The 21,262-nt window shown below is 35.1% G+C and overlaps 1 protein-coding gene across 1 annotated transcript in view; it reads right to left on the bottom strand.

The window, feature by feature from the left end:
* Nucleotides 1-1,072: 1,072 nt before the first annotated feature.
* The window catches only part of TAB2 (TGF-beta activated kinase 1 (MAP3K7) binding protein 2), a 37,476-nt gene continuing 17,286 nt past the window's right edge, over nucleotides 1,073-21,262 (bottom strand). Inside the window, exons 3-7 of the mRNA XM_081093952.1 lie at nucleotides 19,616-21,113; nucleotides 7,425-7,585; nucleotides 7,126-7,219; nucleotides 5,701-5,781; nucleotides 1,073-2,695 (exon numbers count right to left, since the gene is read on the bottom strand). Coding sequence (XP_080950078.1) covers nucleotides 2,553-2,695; nucleotides 5,701-5,781; nucleotides 7,126-7,219; nucleotides 7,425-7,585; nucleotides 19,616-21,113 — 1,977 coding nt within the window. The 3' untranslated portion in view covers nucleotides 1,073-2,552. The remainder of the gene's footprint in view (nucleotides 2,696-5,700; nucleotides 5,782-7,125; nucleotides 7,220-7,424; nucleotides 7,586-19,615; nucleotides 21,114-21,262) is intronic.

The following is a 21,262-nucleotide window of genomic DNA, read 5'->3' as shown; positions in this document are numbered from 1 at the left end:
GATAGTGACGAGAAACATAAGTCCATCTTTCTATTTGAGGTTCTTAGTGCGATGAGTCCTGGGAGGTGGTCTCCAGACCTGGTAGAGAATATTTCTGTCCCACCAGGTTTAAAAGACCAATCAAGGCAAGGCAGAGTTTTCTATAGTTCACAAGGGGATCAGTAAGTGCTACTTTGCTCTTTTCAAGTTCAGAAAAACTGAGTCATAAGTTGTTGAAAACTCTTAATACAAAGGTGCTCTTCAAGAGAAACACCATTGTCAGCACCGACACATTACTCCAGAACAAACATTAACTAAATGACTCCTCAGGCTAAATGACCCAAGAAGTCAGTTTCAACAATGGGGTAAACTTTAAAAAAACCCCAAAAGAAAGGAAAAGCTCTAACTATGAAAAAAGAAGCTACATTCATTTTCCTTACTCAGCTGAAACCTGGTTTCTCTCATCAGTTAAAAAGCCTGGGGAAATTAATAAAAATAATCCAAGAAATGCAGTTGAATGCCATGATGTCATGAGAAGACTCCAGACAATGAGTTTCTCTGGTTTCAATTAACTATAAATTATCTCCTGTCCCACAAACTTTAAAAACAAGTCACAAAATCCACATTAGAATATAAGTTTTTTAATTTTTATAAATAACTTATCTGTTACAAAGATAGTTTAACCCAGCTAAATCACAAAACCATCAACTCAAGATATCCAAATTACATTTTATTAATAAAACAAGTAAAAACTGATTTATCAATCTTCACATAGAACTGCAGAGGAAGCTGAAAAACAAGGCCTATTTTTAAAGCAAAATGCATCAAATGTAAGGGCTGTGGTTCTACTGTCTAATTAACTAGGATTGTCATATTTCTTCACATATACACAGTGCAAAACCTGGAATTCAAGGCTTTGACATTCATATAGATCACCTGTAATAATCCTGTTTATTTAAAAAATATCCATTTGCAAACATTTACAATGGGTGACAGTCTACATTATCTCCTATCTTTTGCTACATTTCAGCACTTCCATTAGCCCCATTCTAAGCACTGATATATAATTTCATAATTCTTTTTAAATGCATACTGTTATTTCTTTTCTTGATTTTATTTAGTTATATACATTCCTGATCATCTGACTATTTATTTTCCTTATAAAAATATATCATGAAAATAAAGAGATGCTTGAGGTTGCTTCAGTGTTCAAGTTTGCTTTTCTTTTTTCCAGCTTTTCTTCAGTTGTCCTAAATATGACTAGCCTTGTTTTATAAATACACATGATACTGCCACCAAGTCAGGTTTACAAACAAATTGCCCCAACAGTAAAGCATTTAAACTTCTCTTTCTCTCTCCAAAAAAAAAAAAAAAAAAAAAAAAAGAAAAAAGAAAGAAAAAAAAAGAAAGGGGCTGCTGTAGGTACTGCTGCTGTTGCTGGTTTTGAAACTGTACTTTCCCAATAGTAATCTCTTGTGGGAATTCTGTGGGACACCAGGCAGATGAAGCAAGTTTAACCTTGCTGCTCTTTCAGTGGGTTAAAAATTTCTTGTTTTAAGCTTCCCTGTGGAAGACAAAACACTGTTGTGTCACCCACCACTAGTCAGTATATAATGTAACCTATAGACAAAGGTCTTGTAATATCTTTTGCAATTCATTGTGCAGCATCTGTATGTCTTCACAGAATATCGGCACTCATGAGGGTAAAGCACAGAATAAGTAGAGGAAAGTTATTTTGTGCATAGTTTCATTTCATTAATGCTTTTTTTATTTTAAGGCATTGCTTCTTTTGGGTAAGGCTTAAAAAGGGACATGATCGTGCTTAATCACTAAAAGGAAAAAAGAAAATTAGTTAACAAAAGACTATTACACTATACATATAGAAATATAAGGAAATAATAAAGGAGAAAAGAAATCACGTAAAGCAGACTTGAGAGATCTGTACAGTAGGAAAGCTTTGGGGTACTTCACTGCATGTTTGTACAGACGATGCATGCTGCTTTCCTTTTCAACTTTAGACCCTAGATGCTGGCTTCAGAGTGGAGACGTTTTCAGGGAAGACAAAGACAAGGCCAAGAGTACCACAGATTTGTGAAGTTCTTCCCCTATCCGTGGGCACTGTGCGGCAGCAAACAGTTTTTAAATAGTTAAACCTTGTTCCTTTTCTTCACGTTTGTAGTGTTTCACTGAAAGCTTAAAAAAAAGCCATCATTTTATTCCTTCCTCCTGTCAAAATTCAGTAGTGACATGAGGGGAAAAGGTATTGGGAACACGCAGGCATTAACATATCGGGAATTATCCATGATGGGCTACTGGTAACACTGTACATGGCTAGGCAGCGGGCAACCACGTCTTCCAGCAGATTACCTTTCATGTGATGAATTCCAACTGCCCATGATATTAGACTGAGGTATTATTAGCTCCGTGGGCTGACATTTAACATTAGCAAAACACCATCTTGTCACACCTTCAATTTGACAAAATCCTACGTAGCAGTGAAACTTTCCCCCTGATGACAGACTAGTTTCTTGAACTTCAGATGTGGTTTTGGAGAAGATGTAAGGCCTACTGGCTCAGAAATGCCTTGGCATCTCACACTGTTCACAGCGGATTAAGGCTGGATGGTTCAAAAAAGTACAGGCAGTGCAATTCCACTGAGCCCCCTCATCATCTTCTGTATCTTGAGTCTTGGGTGTTTTGATGGTGGACCTTTGATCTGTAAGGAAGCAAAATAATTATTTTAGAAGGGAAAATCACCACGTCATAAACTACTGGCAATCTTAAGCACTATTTGTACTGCACAGCCCGAAGCCAGCTGTTAACCAGATGAAGCATCTAAACTGACACACAAGCTTGGTCCTTACCAATCTCTATCAAGTTGTTACTTCTCCACTGGGGAACAGCTACATGGACATTATGTAGTCAGTCACCTCAATATCTTCTAAAAGGGGAAGCCAGCATCATTTCCCCCAATTTATAGCAGGAGAAAAGGGAAATCAAATCATATAGTGACTGATAGCAAAGATTCCCATAATGTCACCTAAGATTGTGGAAAGGTGTCCTACTATAACACAATACTTACAGTGAATTTATATTAAAGTTAGAGTTTCATTTCCCACTGAGCAGTATTTATATTTCTGTTTTCTACCAGGAATTAAGTTTTTGTTAAATGTTCTCTATCTGCTGAAAATGTAAGCTTTGAACACAAACAAAATATAAAGATGAAATAATTTCTATAATTTTATATAAATAATAAGAGGCCTGGAGAAGTTAACAGGGTAAAAATTGTACCATTTTCATTTTATTTTTAAATCAAATTTATTATGAAGCATTAGAAAGAACTCTAGATTGAAGGTTGTGAGAATGGGGTTCTACATCTGGCTTTGCTACTAATTCCTGATTTCTTTCCTCTGTGATCTTAGATAAATCATATATCCTTTAGGTCTAATCTTTCTTACTGATAGTATAAAGTCACTGCAGCTTTAAGAGGCCAATGTTCTAGAGTGTTTGAATGAATAGAGGTATCTTAAGTATGAGAAATTATTATATTTCTCCAAAGTTGTGGCTAAAATGAAATTATACTTATGGATCGTTTTTAGGGGGATCCCATTATAAATTTGGAATAGTATTCCTTCCAATTATTTTGGGAAAGTTTAAAGTAAAAGTTATTAGAGCTCTCCTGTCAGGTTTTGAATTTAATGACTTAAACTATTAAATCAGTGTGTATTTAATGATTTAAACTATTAAAACAGTGTGTATTAATTTGCAAATTCTCCCTACTATCATTCAGTTACTGAGACAGTAACTAAATGATATATTTTCCATATTAAAAGACAAACTATTGTATTATTAGATGAAAATATAGTAAGTTTTTATAATAATTTAAAAATAATTAAGTGGTGTTTAGTACTCCATGCCCCTTTAGCAGTACCTTATTTACTGATCAGTTTTCAGGAGCACTTTATTGCAAAACTCCCAACTTCAGGCATTGGCCACAATATTTAGGCACATGCATGAGCAACTTGAAAATACTTGAAAAATCCAGGATCTGACAATACTAGTTAGTATCCCCTAAAACACCTTAAAATAAATACAGTTTAAAAAGTTTGACTTTTTACCATCTAAATTTATTTCATATTTCATACTCGGGAAACATGTTATAGAATGATTATTTTAATCTGGGGATCCATCCTAGTTACTAGAATTTCAGTTTTACTCAGGTGTTAGAAAACATTCTTGGCACATTTTTTTGAAATTGTCTACCCTTTTTGTTTAACTACAAAGGATTTTTAGGTAGGAGGGGCCACTCAATCTATAATAACATTTCAATTTATTATTAAATACCAGCATCTCCTTAATTAGTAATATCTAAGGTAATTAATAGAGGAGCTATACCTTTTTAAATGAACAATCTCTACTGCTTTTCTTACATCTGCACAATCTCACTTAGAACTTAGAATCACAAATATTTTTATTAAAGGTACTTGGAAACTAAATCATCAGAATTGAAAAAAGAAGTTACTTTGCAAAAGGTGACCTGTAATTTCAGCTATTTAAAGAACTGCATTGTGAAGCAGATCTCATATTAAGAATGAAATAAATCTGTGACACTACTTTCTCATTTTAGCCTCAAGGCAAAAATGATTGATTTGTTATTTCTTAAAAAATAACCAGCTACAAGTTTCTATATTTTGTGAAAAAGCTTTTAAGTAATGAATTTAAAAAAAAATTTACCATGCAAATTTTCAAACATATATACGAAAGTAGAGAGAATAGTAAAATAAACCCTCCTGCACTTATCCTGCTTCAATAATTGTCAAAACCAGTCTTATTTTATATATATTCCACCTCTCTCCTACCCTCAACACACAAGTACTTTATGTTGAAGCAAAAGAGAAAATTTTTCTTAGAAAGATTTTGATTTTTGAAAGAGTAAAAAGATTATTTAGAGGCAACTCATTCAGAATCTGAAATACCTACTTTGCTTTTTTTAAGGAAATAGGCTATGCCACCATTTTCTTTATTCCTTCCTTAACACCAAATAGCATCCAGTGTCTGAATACTTGTGTACTGTGCCAAATGCCCTAATCTCACTTTTGCTCTGCTACAGTAACAGTTCATTACATTTCAGCTCAAAACATTTAAGTCACAAAATATCAAGATTAGCTAGGCCTAATTAAATTACACTTAAATTAATGCCTGGAGTAAAAATTCCACAAACATATTTTGACATTTCCTAGTTTGTAGAGCATATACTCTATGAATATCAATGATGTAAAATGATAGTAGGTCATAGTTTTCAAAAATCACTTATCTGAAATTCAGAGTATTTGATTATACAAAATTATGCATAAATTTAATAAAACAGGCTACTAATGAAAAATAAACTTTCCTATTATATCTTCCTCATCATTTGTAAAAAATTATAAAGAATACAAATTTTTATAACTGATGATTTTTTATTTTTTTTGGCCAAGATTGATATTTTGGGAGTGTGTAATGAATCCTAAGGAAACCTAGTACTTTTTAAGAGCTAAATACATTACACTTTTGCATCCTCCCCAACTCTGAGCATATAAATAAAAATCAACAAATATGTTCCTAATGAATCCATCCAAGAATGTCTAGGTTTGAAGCACTTCTAGAGAGGAATGTTGCTAAAGTTTTCTGAAATCTTGCTTTCAATATGTAACAGTTTTCACACTTAATGGATACACTAACCTTTGGGTTTTGGAGGCACAGGACCTACAAATCCAATATTGTCATAAAAGTTATGAATAGCGCTGGGATTAAAATGTGGTCCTGAAATATATAAAAAGTAAATATTTCAATGTTTATAGCTCCAAATATTTTATTTTTTAAAAACCAAATATTTTATTTCTAAAAAATAATCACAGAAATGCTTTTCATTTATTTTGTACCTCTAATCTCAAATTATATGTAAGGATTTCAAAACAGCTGAGCTAGGCATAGTACAGTACTTGTAAGAGAGGTTATAAGTGGTAAATTGGGGAAGAAGTCAAATTAGTGCTAGTAATACAGTGACATAATTAGAACCAGACCCCTGTTCTATGGGACAAAATACCTAAAAATTTTACAATTTAAAATTTAATTTTAAGTGACCAAACATGGCCTTAAGCAACTAAACAGCATGGCCTCCAATAAGTATAAAAACCTTGCACTGATGTAATATAATGGTTCAGATTTTAAACAAAAGGAACAAGTTCAGAATTATAGTTTCTAGACCAGCCCTTTCTTTTTCTCTCCAAAGTTAAATTATGGCATTTGCTATGAATGTTTCAAGATAAACAGCTTACTAATGTTTTAAAAGAAAATAGAATGAATCATCTTTCAGTTTTAATGGATTCTGGCACACACTCAAAAGTATTATTAAGGACTTTTTTTTGTTGTTGGCTTCCTTCCCTTTCCTATCTTTTCCATTTTTCTAGTATATATTTCTATTATTTCCCAACCTCAGAATTAGGTTTAAGTTATAAAATTTCATTTTAATTGTCTATGAAAGTGAATTAAATTGTCAACTTTTTTTTTAACTACAATAAGCAACGATTACTTGTCAATAATAGTTCAAGCATAATAAACTATCATTGTTCTAAAAATGTACAAGCAGTATTTTTATTCTCTTCTCTATTTGTCAATTAAGATAGTGTCATTAGGTAGGGATGCTTTTTAAATTATGTTTTGAAAAGCATAATTCTTGAAAGGTAAAAGGGCAAACGGGAAATACAAAAAAGGTGTATGAGCACATATATTTTAAAGTTAATAAATGTGACTGTAACACATTTCTCTAATACATAATAGCTAATAACACATTTCACTTAATACATAATGGCTAATACTTTTGACAATGCAGCCAGAGATACTACTCCTTGTCTTCCCTTAACACATGACTTAAGCAGATTTGAAGAATATAAATGTATCAAATTATTCCTCAATCAAATATATTTTTTTGGGGGGGGGGGAGGTAGGGAAAGAGAACATAAAAACCCAGTAGTTCTTTAGCACTATCTGGATCCAAAGTCAAATCTGAAACAATAAGATTATGATTGATAAATCTGTTTTCAGCCACAGGAAAAGAGTTGGTATATTTATACATTGAATTTCTGCTGAATATGCACTGAACTTTACCTCGGGCTTGAAAAAGATCAATTTCTTTGGTTAAGCAGTCAATGTCAATCTGGAGTTGTCTATTACAACTTCTCAACTGCTGCATTTCTTCCAGCTGAAAGATAATTCCATGTGAGAAGGATCTACATTGAATTCTCGTGTCATTAGTTAGAAAAGTTGAGTTTGGCAGGGGAAGGTAAGAACAGAAGAACAAGTATGAATTAAGAGCTTTTAAAACTAGATCAAGCTTTTATACTTATGACAGATTGCCTATTCACACATTCAAGTACAGAGATCACAACAGTTATAGAAAGACTTACTGAAGGTATTTGGGATATGGAATTCGATCTTTTCAGGCGCCTTCGAGTTAGATTATTTTCCATTTCATTGACCTCAGATTTTAGTTTATCCAGCTTTTTCTTTTGAATCTCAAGTTCTCTTTGAAGTCGTTCCATTCTGGCCTTCTGGTGTACCAATAGAGCTGCAATACATATTAGTAAACATGAGAACTCACCCACTTTAGTCAATTAACCTTTCAGCAGCATTGGGGAAAAAAATAAATGAATATTCTGTGACAAGAGTTTGCCAAGAGTGCCAAAGATACATTAAAACAAAATATTGTGAGTTTAAACATTTGAAATTTCAAAACTTCTTAACTTGAAAATTACCTTAATTATTTAAGTGGACAAATGTCACTCTTTTAAAATTTTTTTTAAGGGTTTGGATAAACCCACTTTATGGCCAAAGATAACATTTTTAGGCTGTTACTTCTCTAAAGGCTCTAGTCTAGTCAATTAACCTACTTAACTACTACTTAATCTACATCTGACCTCTTGAAAGCCCTTTTACTCCAAAAAGTCTGATATGTCTGAACTATGCAGAGGTATTCTAATAGAAACATTTTATAAATATTTTAGAAGGGGTGGATTAGGTTTAATTTATTTTGATGACTCAACAAATAAAATGGATTGATTTTAATCCAAATAAATGTTAACATTAAGTTGCTGAAACGGCAGAGAAAAAACTATATGTTGAGAGAAATCAAAAACATATTTTCTTATATTCCAATCACATTTTATAAAAATATTTTCCTAAGATATTTTTTAAAAAGCACACAAGTAATTTTGTAGCATGAATGACGAACTGCTTGGGAAACCTATTAAGCCATAAAAATTGATATATGTTCTTGTGAGCCATCCCTGGACAATATGAGGCTCATGTTTTTTAGGGTACTGGACTGAAAGGGAAGATACCTGAATCCACTTCTATAAAAAGGCAGCTTGGGATGATTCTACCATGAGAAAACAGGCAGATTTGGAAAAGCACAATAAATGACCTTTAAAAATGAAAAACAGTAATTAAAATAAAAAGACAAGGAGATTAAACAGATTAGATTAATGCTGAACAGTCATCTTCAACTAAACTCAAACTTCCATGAATCTAAAAAATAAGGGTAAGGTTATGGCATATTAACATACATTCAGGTCACTTAATCTAGTGTATTCTAGAACCAGAGTCAGGGTGTGGACTGGGGAAGGCTGTTAGGCTCAAGTACTTCAAAATGAACTTTAAACAGTTGACAATTTTTCCCAACAAAAATATGACACTAATACAATCCACAGATGTTTCCCTCTAATTTTCCTTTCTTATTTACTGGAAGAAACAAGTACAGGGCATTATGTTTCAGTTTTAAAAACCACGGTTAATTCTGATAAGCATGAAAATCCTGGTATCTTCCCTGTCATTTCAATATACTAGTACATTGTGTAACACAGGGAGGTGTTTTTGAAGGTACACATATTCCTGGTTGAAAACCTGTTTACCCCAGCTTGTTTTGTCAAGCTTGTATTATTAATTTGATTTTATTTGAACTGCACAGTTTTATCCATTACCAAAATATAGGAATTCTGCATCAGGGTTTATTTATTGCCCTAAAAGAAGATGAGGACATGGGTTCTAGTTTTTGAGTGGGCAACAAGAAAAGATGGAGGCAGGGAGTGGAATGTAGGGAAAGGCAAAGGCAAAGCAGAAGTAATATACTTTCCTTCATTTCTAAACTCCAGCCACCAACCAACATGTCTTAAGTGGCATCAATTACCAATTTGTTCAAATTAATAATTATTTAAAAGTAGTATTTCTTAAAATGCTGAAGATTTTCTCCCCAAAAGTTGTTATATTTTTTTCTAAATGTGTAAAAGAATAATTAAAGACATTTACTTAGTGGTTCTAAGGACTAAATGATGGTTTGCTTATGCTGAAATTAGAAAATAAGATATGCATTTGTGATTTCATTCAATATTATCTATGGAGAGGGGGGATGAGAAAAGATTTAAAATTAAAATTCAGTTTATATCACACTTGAGTGGTCACAATTTAAACCACAGGGCAGACAGAAACTTCAGGGTTTGAAATTATTATAACCATTAGCCCCAGGCTGGTGATTTTCTTGGGGTGCCTGGGAGAAGCAAATGCAAACTGCTCCAGCAACCCACTTCCACCACCAGGGAGCTACTACAATGGGATCCATAGAGGAAAAATACTCAATGAAAAGAAGGTCTCAACAGAAAAATTATGACCAAATATGAACATATCTATGCTTAAACTGAAGCCCTAAAATACTATGAACCCACTGTCTTAGAATTTAAGAGGTATTTATTTCTTGTAAAAATAAAATCTTAGAATGACTATGTTACTTAGAAATGACAAACCTAGTTTGTAGGCTACTCAGGATCTCTTAAGTATGTCTATTAATTACAAACAAACTATAAATGCTCTGAAAACAGTAGGAAAGAGATATGATCTCTATTTCTTAGCAATTCTTTCTTCTATGTGCCCAGATTTTTATGTGTCTAGTTCTCTTTTCATTTGTGGTCTGAGATTTTTACATAGAAATCTGAGAATAATAAATTACAAAGAAAAGTGTCAAGTTAAATTTCTAAAAGTTGCTATAAAAATTCAGCTAAAATGAAACTTTTTTTCTAGTTGTAGTTTTTGCAATTTTAACCTGCATTGTATAAAATATTACAGTACATACCATTAAGAAACAATATCAGACCCATAATGAAGAAAAATATTTATTGTTTATTTATAGACATTTTCACTCTGATCAGCTTCCACTAAGTGAAAAGGGTTAGGTGTTGATTGGGAAGAAAGAACCGTGACAATGATATTTCCAGGGTCTAAAAAAAAGGGGAAAGCTTGGAAAGAGACTCAGGAAAGCTTACAAAAATGAGGGCTACAGTTATGGGAAAAGGCTAGAAAATTCTACCTCATCTATGGGAAATGATTGAATAGGGATTTAAGGAATCTCTTAGACTGGCTTTTTATGTTTTTCTTTCTCTTGGCATAATGAAATAACTGTTATCTAATAAAATTATACCAACCACACATACACATGAATTAATAAGCTCATGCACATCCAGTAACATGTACTTACATAGGAGGGGTGATTTGTTAGACTGCAGTGGGTAAGCTGAAGGAAATCTCTCCATTTTTATTATTTACATACTAGAGGCCCGGTACACAAATTCGTGCATGGGTAGGGTCTGGATGGCCCCCCCTCCAACATGGGTCAGGCCGGTGGAGCAGGGGGGCGAGGAGGGGACGCAGGAGGTTGGCAGGCTGGACCCGCCCCCAACTGGGGTGGGGGGGGCCTGATCGGGGGGCCAGGCCGGCAGGGGGAGGGGCCACAGGGGGCTTGGGGGGCCAATCGGGGCCCACATCAGGCCAGTTGGCCATCACAGTGCGTGCCATAGCGACTGGCTGTTTCGCCGTTCTGATCACTTGGCTTTTATATACTAGAGGCCTGGTGCATAAATTCGTGCAAGTGCGGGGTCCCTTGGCCTGGCTGGTGATCATCAGGGCCGACTGGGACCAATGGGGGCTAGCTGGCCAGGGGGAGGGACTGCAGGAAGTCGGCTGACCGTGGGAGGTTTGCTGTGGAAGCTCACTCCTGCCTTGAGCGTCTGCACCCTGGTGGTCAGGGTGCGTCATAGTTATCATCTGGTTGTAATAGTCGCTTAGGCTTTTATATATATATATAGATAGATAGACCCATGGTTGGCAAACCACGGCTCGTGAGCTGCGGTTTGCCAAGCCGCAGTTTGCCGACCACTGATATAGACTAATATGGACTTAAAATGCCAAGCTATTAAGAATAAATTATATGAAGATTTTTGTTTAAGGATAATTTGAGCATTATATTTATATATATTCTACTGCCTCCTAAAACACCATGAAAATGATATGAATAAAACTGGTACAATCCAGTGGTACCACAGAAAGTAGGCAATTAATGGACAAGAGATTTCAGCCAGTTTCTGGAAGACTGAATGAGAGCAGATGAAATGGCATAGACTTATGAAGGATGGTGAAGAAAGCTACAGTCTCATAGATAAGGAGGGCACTTAACACAAAGAGGCAGAACTTGCCCTGCAGAAATCTAGAGGCTCCAGACTTTGGAGAATACAGATAACAACAGGAGACAGAAGTAAGGAATGGGCCAGAAATCAGGAGCTTAATTGGATGTCTGTTTATAGAACAGTCAACCTCTCCCCATCCCATTGAAGGGTAAGTACCTGTAAGCTTATTTGTAAGGCTCCCAAACATATTTCTCAAGCTGGTCCACAAATGTAGAGAATGCTAGGTGGTGATGATGGAGTGTTCTCTTGTAGCAGCTGGCTCCTGACTTATTCAACACAAAGCAGTCTGCCAAGTAACTAATCTCACTTTTTACACAAGATTTTCAATTAGCCTTCATAGTCCTTTATTCTTAAAAAAATATGAACCAATAGACAAGGACCACAACACATTTGAAGAACATTTGATAAGAAAAAGATCTAGATAAACAATGGGAAAGACTAAATCTAGGTTAAGTGGAGATAACTGAGGAGAGAGCTGAGAACTTAAATTCTAATAAATATCATTAACAGATTTGAGACAATAATGTACCCATAAAACACAAATCTGCTATGAAAAAGGAGCTAGAGAACTAGGTATTAGAAATTTAAAAACATCACTGCTGAAATGAAAATTTCATACATAGATTGGAAAATTAATTGTAGAATGGAAAGACAAGGTGGAATATATGAGGATATAACAAAGCAAAATAAAAATAAAGTTGGTCCAGAATTTTAAACAGCTGAATAAGTGAAGTTCTATAAAGAGACAACAGAGAGCTGAAACCAGTTTGGGTCAGTGGATAGAGCGTCGTCCTGCGGACTGAAAGGTCCCAGGTTCGATTCCCGTCAAGGGCATGTACCTGGGTTGCGGACACATCCCCAGAAGGAGATGTGCAGGAGGCAGCTGATCAATGTTTCTCTCTCATCAATGTTTCTAACTCTCTCTCTCTCTCCCTTCCTCTCTGTAAAAAATCAATAAAATATATTAAAAAAAAAAAAGAGAGAGAGACAACAGAGAAACTGGGAATCAGAATTGCTGAAGGGAGTGACCAGTTTTTAAACTGAGGGGGTCCACTGAAAGTGGGACAAGGGATTAAAAAAAAAAAAGACTTCACCCAGACACATTGTGTCTATGTACAGAAGCAATGTATATAACGTGCATACAGAACATATATAAATATATGCATACAAATATGTATAACTTGATAAAATGAAATATCCAATATAATGCCTGGGTAAAGACTATACTGCAGTTTCATTTGTGGTATTTGCATTGAACCACTATTTCAAGAGTTTACAGATCATTACACTGTATTTATAAATCATCATCACACAAAAAAATGGCAGCAGAGTAGGAGGATGCTGCACAGACATGCTCCCAGGAACAAGCTGGAATTACAACTGAAACTGAAAGGCTTCCCGAATAATCAAAGGAAAACTCACAGGAGAGAACCCTGATACCCAAGGCCCGAAAGGGCTGGCCAGGTACCCACAGATGGCAAATGAAGTCCCGGAGAGATATCTCAGCTGTACGGGTGCCACTGAGAACTCTGGAATCTAATCCCGAAGCTGGGCTCCCCATTAGATAGCACCAAGCTGAAGAGGGTACCCACATAATATCTAGCTGTGAAAAGCAGTGGGGTGCTGTCTGCCAGGGAGTGGCAGCTGAAAGTTCAGGCATCCTCTTAAAGGGCCAACGCACAAAAATTCCCTGTGGAGCCACCCACCCTGTGCTCTGGCAGAGGGAGGGTGAAATGGACTGGAGCTGTGAGAGCAGAACCCAGGACTGGGGACTCAGGGGATAGAGCTTAGAAGGCAGACACCCCAAGTTTCCTGGGCTGAGTCATTCCCTCATGCAGAGGAAGACATCTTTCCCACAGAGACATCTGCCTTGCCTGGGGGGAAGACAGTCGACACACCCTATTGGAAAACACCTTGCCCTGAGGCCACTTAAGAGACTAAAAGTAACAATTAGGCTCCAGGCAGAAGCAACTGCCCCACCCTGTTGAAAACACTCTCGCCACATCTGGGGGCAATTCAACTCGGAATCCTAGTAGTCTGCAGTGTAGACAGAGGCAGTCTGTGGAGGCTTTGTCTGATCTAATTAGTCAGAAACAGCCTTTAACACCGCCCTGCACTAGAGATTGAGAAGTATAGAGGACCTACCTAAAACAGTCACAAACCCAGACAGACAACCAAAATGAGGAGACAAAGAACCACCCCCAAACGAAAGAACTAGCGAATTCTCCAGAAGAAGAGAAATGAAGCAGAGATAAGAAATTTATCTGAAACAGAGTTCAGAATAAAGTTCATTTCATTTCACATTTGGAAAAATTCAGCACTTTAGATTTTTCATTATCAAGTATATTTCTCAAACTTCAAGTTCCTTGAGGATAAAAATTGAATTTTTATATTAAACCTTGAAAATTATAGTCACTTGATGGATATCTATTATATGTAAAATAATGAAACAATTTGACTTTTAATAGATAATAGAGTAAAATTCTAATATTAAGTCCAAGAAATAGAAATATTGACAGAAAAATTGAGATTTATATTAAAGTCTCCTATATTTAGTCTTAATATTTTTCACTTAGTAAGACAATACATTTTTGAGATATGGCAAGACTTTTAGGTTGCTGACATTGCAGAACAGTGGCTTTTTATATGCTTGTTCTAACAAGGAAATAAGTGACCTATTTAACATCTATCATACATTGCCTTCTTTGGTTTTCTAGACTTAACTTATTATTTTAGACCAAATATAGTCTAAAATAGACCAAATAGACCAAAAAAAAAAAAAAAAAGGAGAAATAACTGTAAAAAAATATTTAGTACCTTTTAGATCTTTCAGTCAAAACTAAAATTTAATAAAGATAATTTAAGCATGCAACTCCCTCTTGTGGTTGATAAGTTAAAAAACTAGGGCTCTCAAAGAACTCCAATAAGTTTGCTAGATGTTTTATATAGCAATTTTAGAAAACTTAGCCTTTACTAAACTTTTGTCAGTTTCTGATGAACAATGAAGATAAATTTTTACTTAGCTTTATTTGTAATTAGAGAAACACACCTGAAGCTCTGAGTCTAGATGGTGTAAGCTTTACTAATTTTAGGCATTTAATAGTTTAAATAATGTCTAATTATTCCAGAAGCTAAAAAAAGAAAACGAAATGTGTATATTAACAACATACCTTTGCCATTGGAAAATGTACCAGCTATTTATAAATACAAAGATCTTAGGCCTTTTTTATTTTTATTGATTTCAGGAAGGGAGAAGGGAGAGAGAAACATCAATGATGAGAGAGAATCATGGATCAGCTGCCTCCTGCATGCCCCTTACTGGGGATCGAACCCACAACCTGGGCATGTGTCCCTGACCAGAATCGAACCACAGGCCAATGCTCTATCCACTGAGCAAAACTGGGGCCTTTTTTTTTTTTTTAAATTTGCCATTGGAAATGTAATAGGTACTTACTTCTTTTAGGTTTTTACCAGTCATGGTAAGTTTTATATGCTTAAGTCAGGTACATGTCTAAGTCATTGTAGCTAAAGAGGTACAATGTCAGCTTCTAAAATAAACAAAGATTATTCTAGAGTATAACTGGTGACAGCAGGAATATCTGTTTTATAAGCCACTAATTACAGTCACTTGGTGACTGAGTTGCAAAGAATGTAGAGATGGCAATTATTCTAAAATAAAGCATCATGATGTTTCATCTATTTTGCCATTTTTAAGGTCAGTTTAAAAATCAGATCTTGTAACAGTTCTGCAAGTAGGCCCATAATTTGGGCAACAAACATAGAAAGAAGACTATGAAAAATGATGTTTAACCTCTATAATTATTTTTGAGAAGTTTCAATTATTTGCACAGCATTATTAGTAACAGGTAAACATAAGGCCTCTGATTGATAATACTTGTTGGCATTCATTTGGATATCATTAAGAGCTGAAAGCAATCTGATAGCGTTAAGATACACTGTCCAAAACTTTTGTTTTAGAGAAAAAGAAAAATGGGGTCTAGACACACCAAAGCTCAGAGCCTCAAAGATGAACTGGATGAACCACTATAGGAACTGGGGATGTTTATAGTTAGAAAGGTTTATACTTTAAAAGGGAATATAGTGGCTATTTCAAGTTTTTGAAGAGATGCCATATGGAAGAGAAAAAGGCCAGTTCAAGGTTTTAAAGAAGTATTATAATTAAAAGAAAATATATACATAAGATTTTTGTTCTTTTCCCCCCACAATCTTGGAATGGAGAAGAGCTTTGTAAATAAGACATAAAACTAAACCCAGAAACCAGAAGAAAAAAAGGTTGATAAGCATAAATATATAAAAGTTAAAAAAAATTATAAAACAAATTTATTGACCAAATTTAAAATAACATTAGAAAAAATAGACTAGGCATTCTACAAAAAAAAAAGGCAAGTTCACAAAATAAGAAATACAAATGGCTTAAAAAATTAATACTTGAAAAGATGCTCAATCTTAATCATATTTACATATATTTTTTGTAATCTTCACTGGAGAACATGCTTGTATTGAGACTTTAGAGAGAGGAAAGGAGAGGGAGAGAGAGAGGAAAACATCGATGTGAGAAGTGAAACATCAAATGGCCACCTCCTGCACACACCCCAACCAGGAATCAAACCTGAAACCTGGGTATATGTCCACTGGGAATCGAACTCTGGACCCTTTGGTGCATGGGATGATACTCCAACCAACTGACCCACACCAACCAGGGCTTACTCATATTTAAAGATGTAAATGAAAAATAATAAAACAGGACATTTTTACCTACAGAAAGATAAAAATGTATTTTTTTTTCCAATTACTTACATAATGTGGGTGGGAGAGGGATGAAAGAAAAGTACCTTCTTAAAAATGATGCCAAATGTTCCCCATTTATAAATATGGGAGAAATAAATATTGTACCACTTCATACTCTAGTAGAAGAATCTCTTTAGAGAGTCTCAAAATTAAAATTGGCAACATGTTCTGTGGTAGTCATGCCCTTCACCAAATATTTTTGGGTCTCTGCCTTCTAGGTATAGTAATTCCCCCTAATCTGCAGTTTCACTTTCAGTTATCCTTGGTCAACAATGGCCTGAAAATATTAAATCACAAATTCCAGAAGTGAACAATTCATAAGTTTTAAATTGCACACTGTTCTGAGTAGCATGATGAAATCTTGCGCCATCCATGCCATGACCTCCCCACTCCCAACCTTGCTAATCACTTTTTGGTTATCAGATAAACTGTAGCATCTCAGTGCTTGTGTTCAAATAACCCTCATTTTACTTACTAATTCCCATAGCACAGGAGTGGTGATGCTGGCCATTCAGATACATTCATATGTTCCAAAGAGAAGCCATAATTGAAAAGGTGAGTACAGTAAATAAGATATTGAGAGAGAGAGAGAGAGACCAAGACCACATTCATATAATTTTCATTACAGTATGTTGCTAACATTTCTCATCTATAATAATAAAAGCATAACATGCTAATTAGATCGGACAGCCAAACGACCTCCCGGACATAGCCGTGGCTGCGAGGGCCAAACCCCTTGCACGAATTTTGTGCATTGGACCTCTAGTTTTATTGTGAATGTTGTTAATCACTTATTCTGCCTAACTTATAAGTTTAACTTTATTACAGATATGTATGTGTAAGTGAAACATATATATGGTTTGGTAATACCTGCAGTTTCAGGCATTCACTGGGGGTTTTAGAACATATTCTCCATGGAAAAGAGGGCACTACTGTATATAGAATTGAACCGCTCCATTCTGTCTGAATTAATGTGCCTATGTGACGTGTCTTAGCTAAAGAGTAACATGTGTTTGGGCAGAAGCTTAAGGAGTCAGTGTAGATTTGCTGTATTTCCTTTGTCTTGGAAACCTAGGGACTGAGTTTCCCTCATACTGGGTCCCTGAGTGAGGATGATAAAGAACAGAGCCCACCAGCTAATCTATAATGGCAAGTGAGCTAGAAATAAACCTTTGTTGTTTTGAAGACAGTTTGTCAATGCAGCATAACCAAGCCTAAATGATACATCTATCAAAATAAAAAATACATATATCCTGTGACATAGCAGTTCCACTATGAGTAATATCTTCAGCCAACATACTTGGACAAGAACACAAATATGTATATACGGAATTTTTACTCCAGCAGTTTGTAAAAGCAAGATTTTAAGGTCTATCAAGAAAGGACTGGTTAGAGATTATATACAAAATACTATTGTGGCCATTTTTAAAGAAAGCAGATCTACACTTGTTGACCTGGAATAGTCAAAGAAAAAAAAAAAGATAAAGAAAAAGAGCAAAATACTATGTTCCATTTTTTAAAAGAGATGTTAATATACATATGCTTGATACATAATTTCAATTTCCAGCAGAACAGAAAATCAACTATTTGTGAATAGCTATTAGTTGTCTCTGGTGAGGGTAACTTTTCATTATAGAACCTTTTGTTTCTACATATACTTAATTAAAAATAAAAAAAGCCCACAAGTATATGTAGAAAAAATATTTGCGTGTAATAAAATTAAAATTGATTAATTCTAAAATTTATATGGAATAGTCAGAGATCCCAAACAGCCAAAATAATTTTGAAAAGGAACAAAGCACGACTTACACATCCCAATTTCAAAACTTACAAAGTAAGTAACAATAATCAAGACAGTGTAGTACCGGCATGGACATAAGAATAGACACAGATCAAAAGTGAAATGAAAAAGTATTAAAATATCATTAAAAATGTTTATATATATATATACTAGTAAGTAATTAAAAAAAATTGTAGTTTACCGTTAGATCAATACCACAGATGGATTTCTGTACAGGTATTAGAGAATAAGGAAACAGTTTTGGCAGCAACGTCAGTTTTATAAGAGCCTCTGGCTATTATAACGAAACACAGGAAGCAGGCCTTTCCACCCCCTCCAAGAAAACTAGTTTGAATGAGTTGCCAATATTACAAAAAGCATATTCTATGAATGGGAGAAAACACCGGAAAGTCTCCGAATACAATGAATGATAAAGTATTTATTGGTACTTTCCAGAAATTAAGTAGAGACAGGTGGTATGAGTGAAAGAGAAAAGTGTAGATAGGTATCTGGCCAGTATCCTTATTACTGGTAAGCAGTTTGCATTTCAATATTTGTTCTTAATAGGTAAAATAAGACTCTTCTTCATATCTATAGATTTTAAGCTGAAATTTCTAAAATTTTTTTTTTTTTCCTATTCGGCACTCATTTTTGTCTCTGATTCCTGTAGTACTTTAAGGACTCAAAAGTAATTTTATTCCTTTGAGCTGGTGGTGGTAATGGAGGCAGACTTGGTGATGAGATGAGCAGGTTCCTGGTAAAAGTTTCATTAATTTACCTCTTTTTCTTCTGCTCATTCTATAGCAGAGGGCATATCAAACAATGTATTTCTTATGAAACATAAATTAATATACATATTTAATTTAGTACTATGCCAATATCAACTAATCTATTTCAGAAAAGGATACTAAAGTGAGACAGATTTAAAACTAACATTCTTATTGACAATTCCAAATAACAGGAAAGGTTGCCTTAACTTATTTTTTAAAGTGAGGCTGAAAGAGACAAATATTAAGAACAGAAGTCAAATTTTTCTTTAAATTATTCTAGGACTCATAGCAATATAGACTTTGATATAAAATAAGATGAAGAACATGTATTAGAGAAATGAAGAGAATTCTCATCAAAGAAGACAGACTTACTATATTAGTCCACTAACTCTTATTAAAATGTTTTTATGAACTTTTATTTGCAGTAATTTTAAAGGGAAAGTAAGCATCACCATAGGTAAAACAGTAACTGAAAATGTGTTATAAACATTAAGAAAATAAATAAGAGTTGATTATTCTAAACATTTCACAACTTGATCATTCAAACTTCAAGTTATATACAATAACAAAACTGAAATTTAAAATTTATATGAATACTCGCAAAGGCTCTTAAAAGATCAAGTAAAAATGCTGATGCTCATTTCTGCAGTGAAATCAAATGTACAGCACTAAGCCTGGAATGGAAAATGATCCCCCTTCAGTATTATTATTATTATTATTATTATTATTACCTTGTGTGTAGGCAGCATCATCAGATCCCATACTCAACTTCCGTGCTTCACTTATTCTATCCACATGTGCTAAAGTAGGGTCCGTGAGGTGTTGTATATTCTCTGTTTCTACATAATGATCTGGATGATTTAGAAGATTTGTAAGTTCAAAGGTAGGGGATACAACCCCTGGTGAAACTGCAGGGGGTTTATTGGGAGAAACTGTAATTTTGAAAGTATATTTTGTATTGGGCTGAGTGACCACCACTCGAGGAGAAGTTGCAGAGTTATTGCCTATTGCTCGACTTTTGGGAGGGTGGTGATGAATAAAGGCAGGACCCATGCTCACTTGCCCAGACATATTCCTGGAGGCAGCAGATGCTCCAGAGTTTGTGGATATGAAAAGGGTAGGCTGATTCCGGATGACCTGGTCATCTCCTGTGGTGGCATTGGCTGAAATATAGACCTTAGGTTGACTACGGGACATCACCTCATCAGTATTTGGGGGACTGGCAGCTATGTAAACAGTGGGCTGATTTCTATTTAAGGTCTGACTGTTGACAGAAGAGGAACTGCTGGAAGTTCGAGGTCCAGAAGAACGCAATTTTGAAGAGCTGTTTCTTTGTGGAGGTTCAAGTTTGATTTCAATCTGGTTTTTTCGAGGTCCTGTTGAAATATTCTGAATGTTATATTGGCTATGGGCAGAAGACTGTGAGCTACCAGATGAATGAATTGTTGGTGGTTGTGGGGTGGTAGGTGAACTGATGGGCATGTAGACATGAGAGGTCTGGTGGCCTTGCTGATTTGGCTGCTGGGCTGAGGTATGTGACAAAGGATTAGAAGCAGGATAAGTAGTCCAGGGACCAGGTTGTGAAGGTTGATAGACTTGTTGCGAGTTCATGGGATTAAACTGAGATACCCAGCCAGAATGCTGTGTCTGTCGAGTTGTACCACTAGGAGTTGTAATGTAAGGCCTAATATAGATAGAATTTCCCTGTGGACTGTTAAGTACAGGTGGAGGTACACCATGTATGTGCAAAGATGTAGGAGTATTACGACCAGTCTGGATATTTGGGGCTAAAGTTACCATGATGGGATTAAATCTGGTAGTTGGTTGAGAAAAGTTAGATGTTCCTTTGCTGCCTAAGTGAAATCCAAGATGTGGTGCTGAATTTGAAGCACCAGATGTACTGGATATTCCAAAAACGTTAAAGCCTTGAGGAACGTGAGCTGGTGCTGTCTGTGGCTCCTGCTGAAATAGTTCATTATTGGACTGACCACCTTGAAGTTGTCCATCACTAATGCTGTGCGTTAGAGTCCTACTTCCATTCATTCTATTTCCTTCTCTTCCATGGTGGTAAACATTCTGTGACTGCAAGTCCAAGTTGAGAGAAGTCATGTGATTGCGTAGACCAGAAATTCCAGAATCATCTGAAAAATTCAACTCTCCTTCACCGTAAAGATACCGTGTACTCTCCTGAGAGAGAACTGCACAGCAGGCATCCAGGTTATTATTATTCTATAAAATAAAATAAAAACAGCTTGATGTTAAGAACCATAAGCTAATGTTTATGCTCATTACTAAAATATTACGTAATCAACAAATGTTAGTTAATAAAATTGTAAGATATATTTGAAACTAATTTGAGAAGAAATATTTTGATGCAA

The sequence above is a fragment of the Myotis nattereri genome (genome assembly GCF_964212035.1).
Source record: "Myotis nattereri genome assembly, chromosome: 6".
Taxonomy (NCBI): Eukaryota; Metazoa; Chordata; class Mammalia; order Chiroptera; family Vespertilionidae; genus Myotis; species Myotis nattereri.
This window is presented reverse-complemented; position numbering and strand designations above follow the sequence as displayed.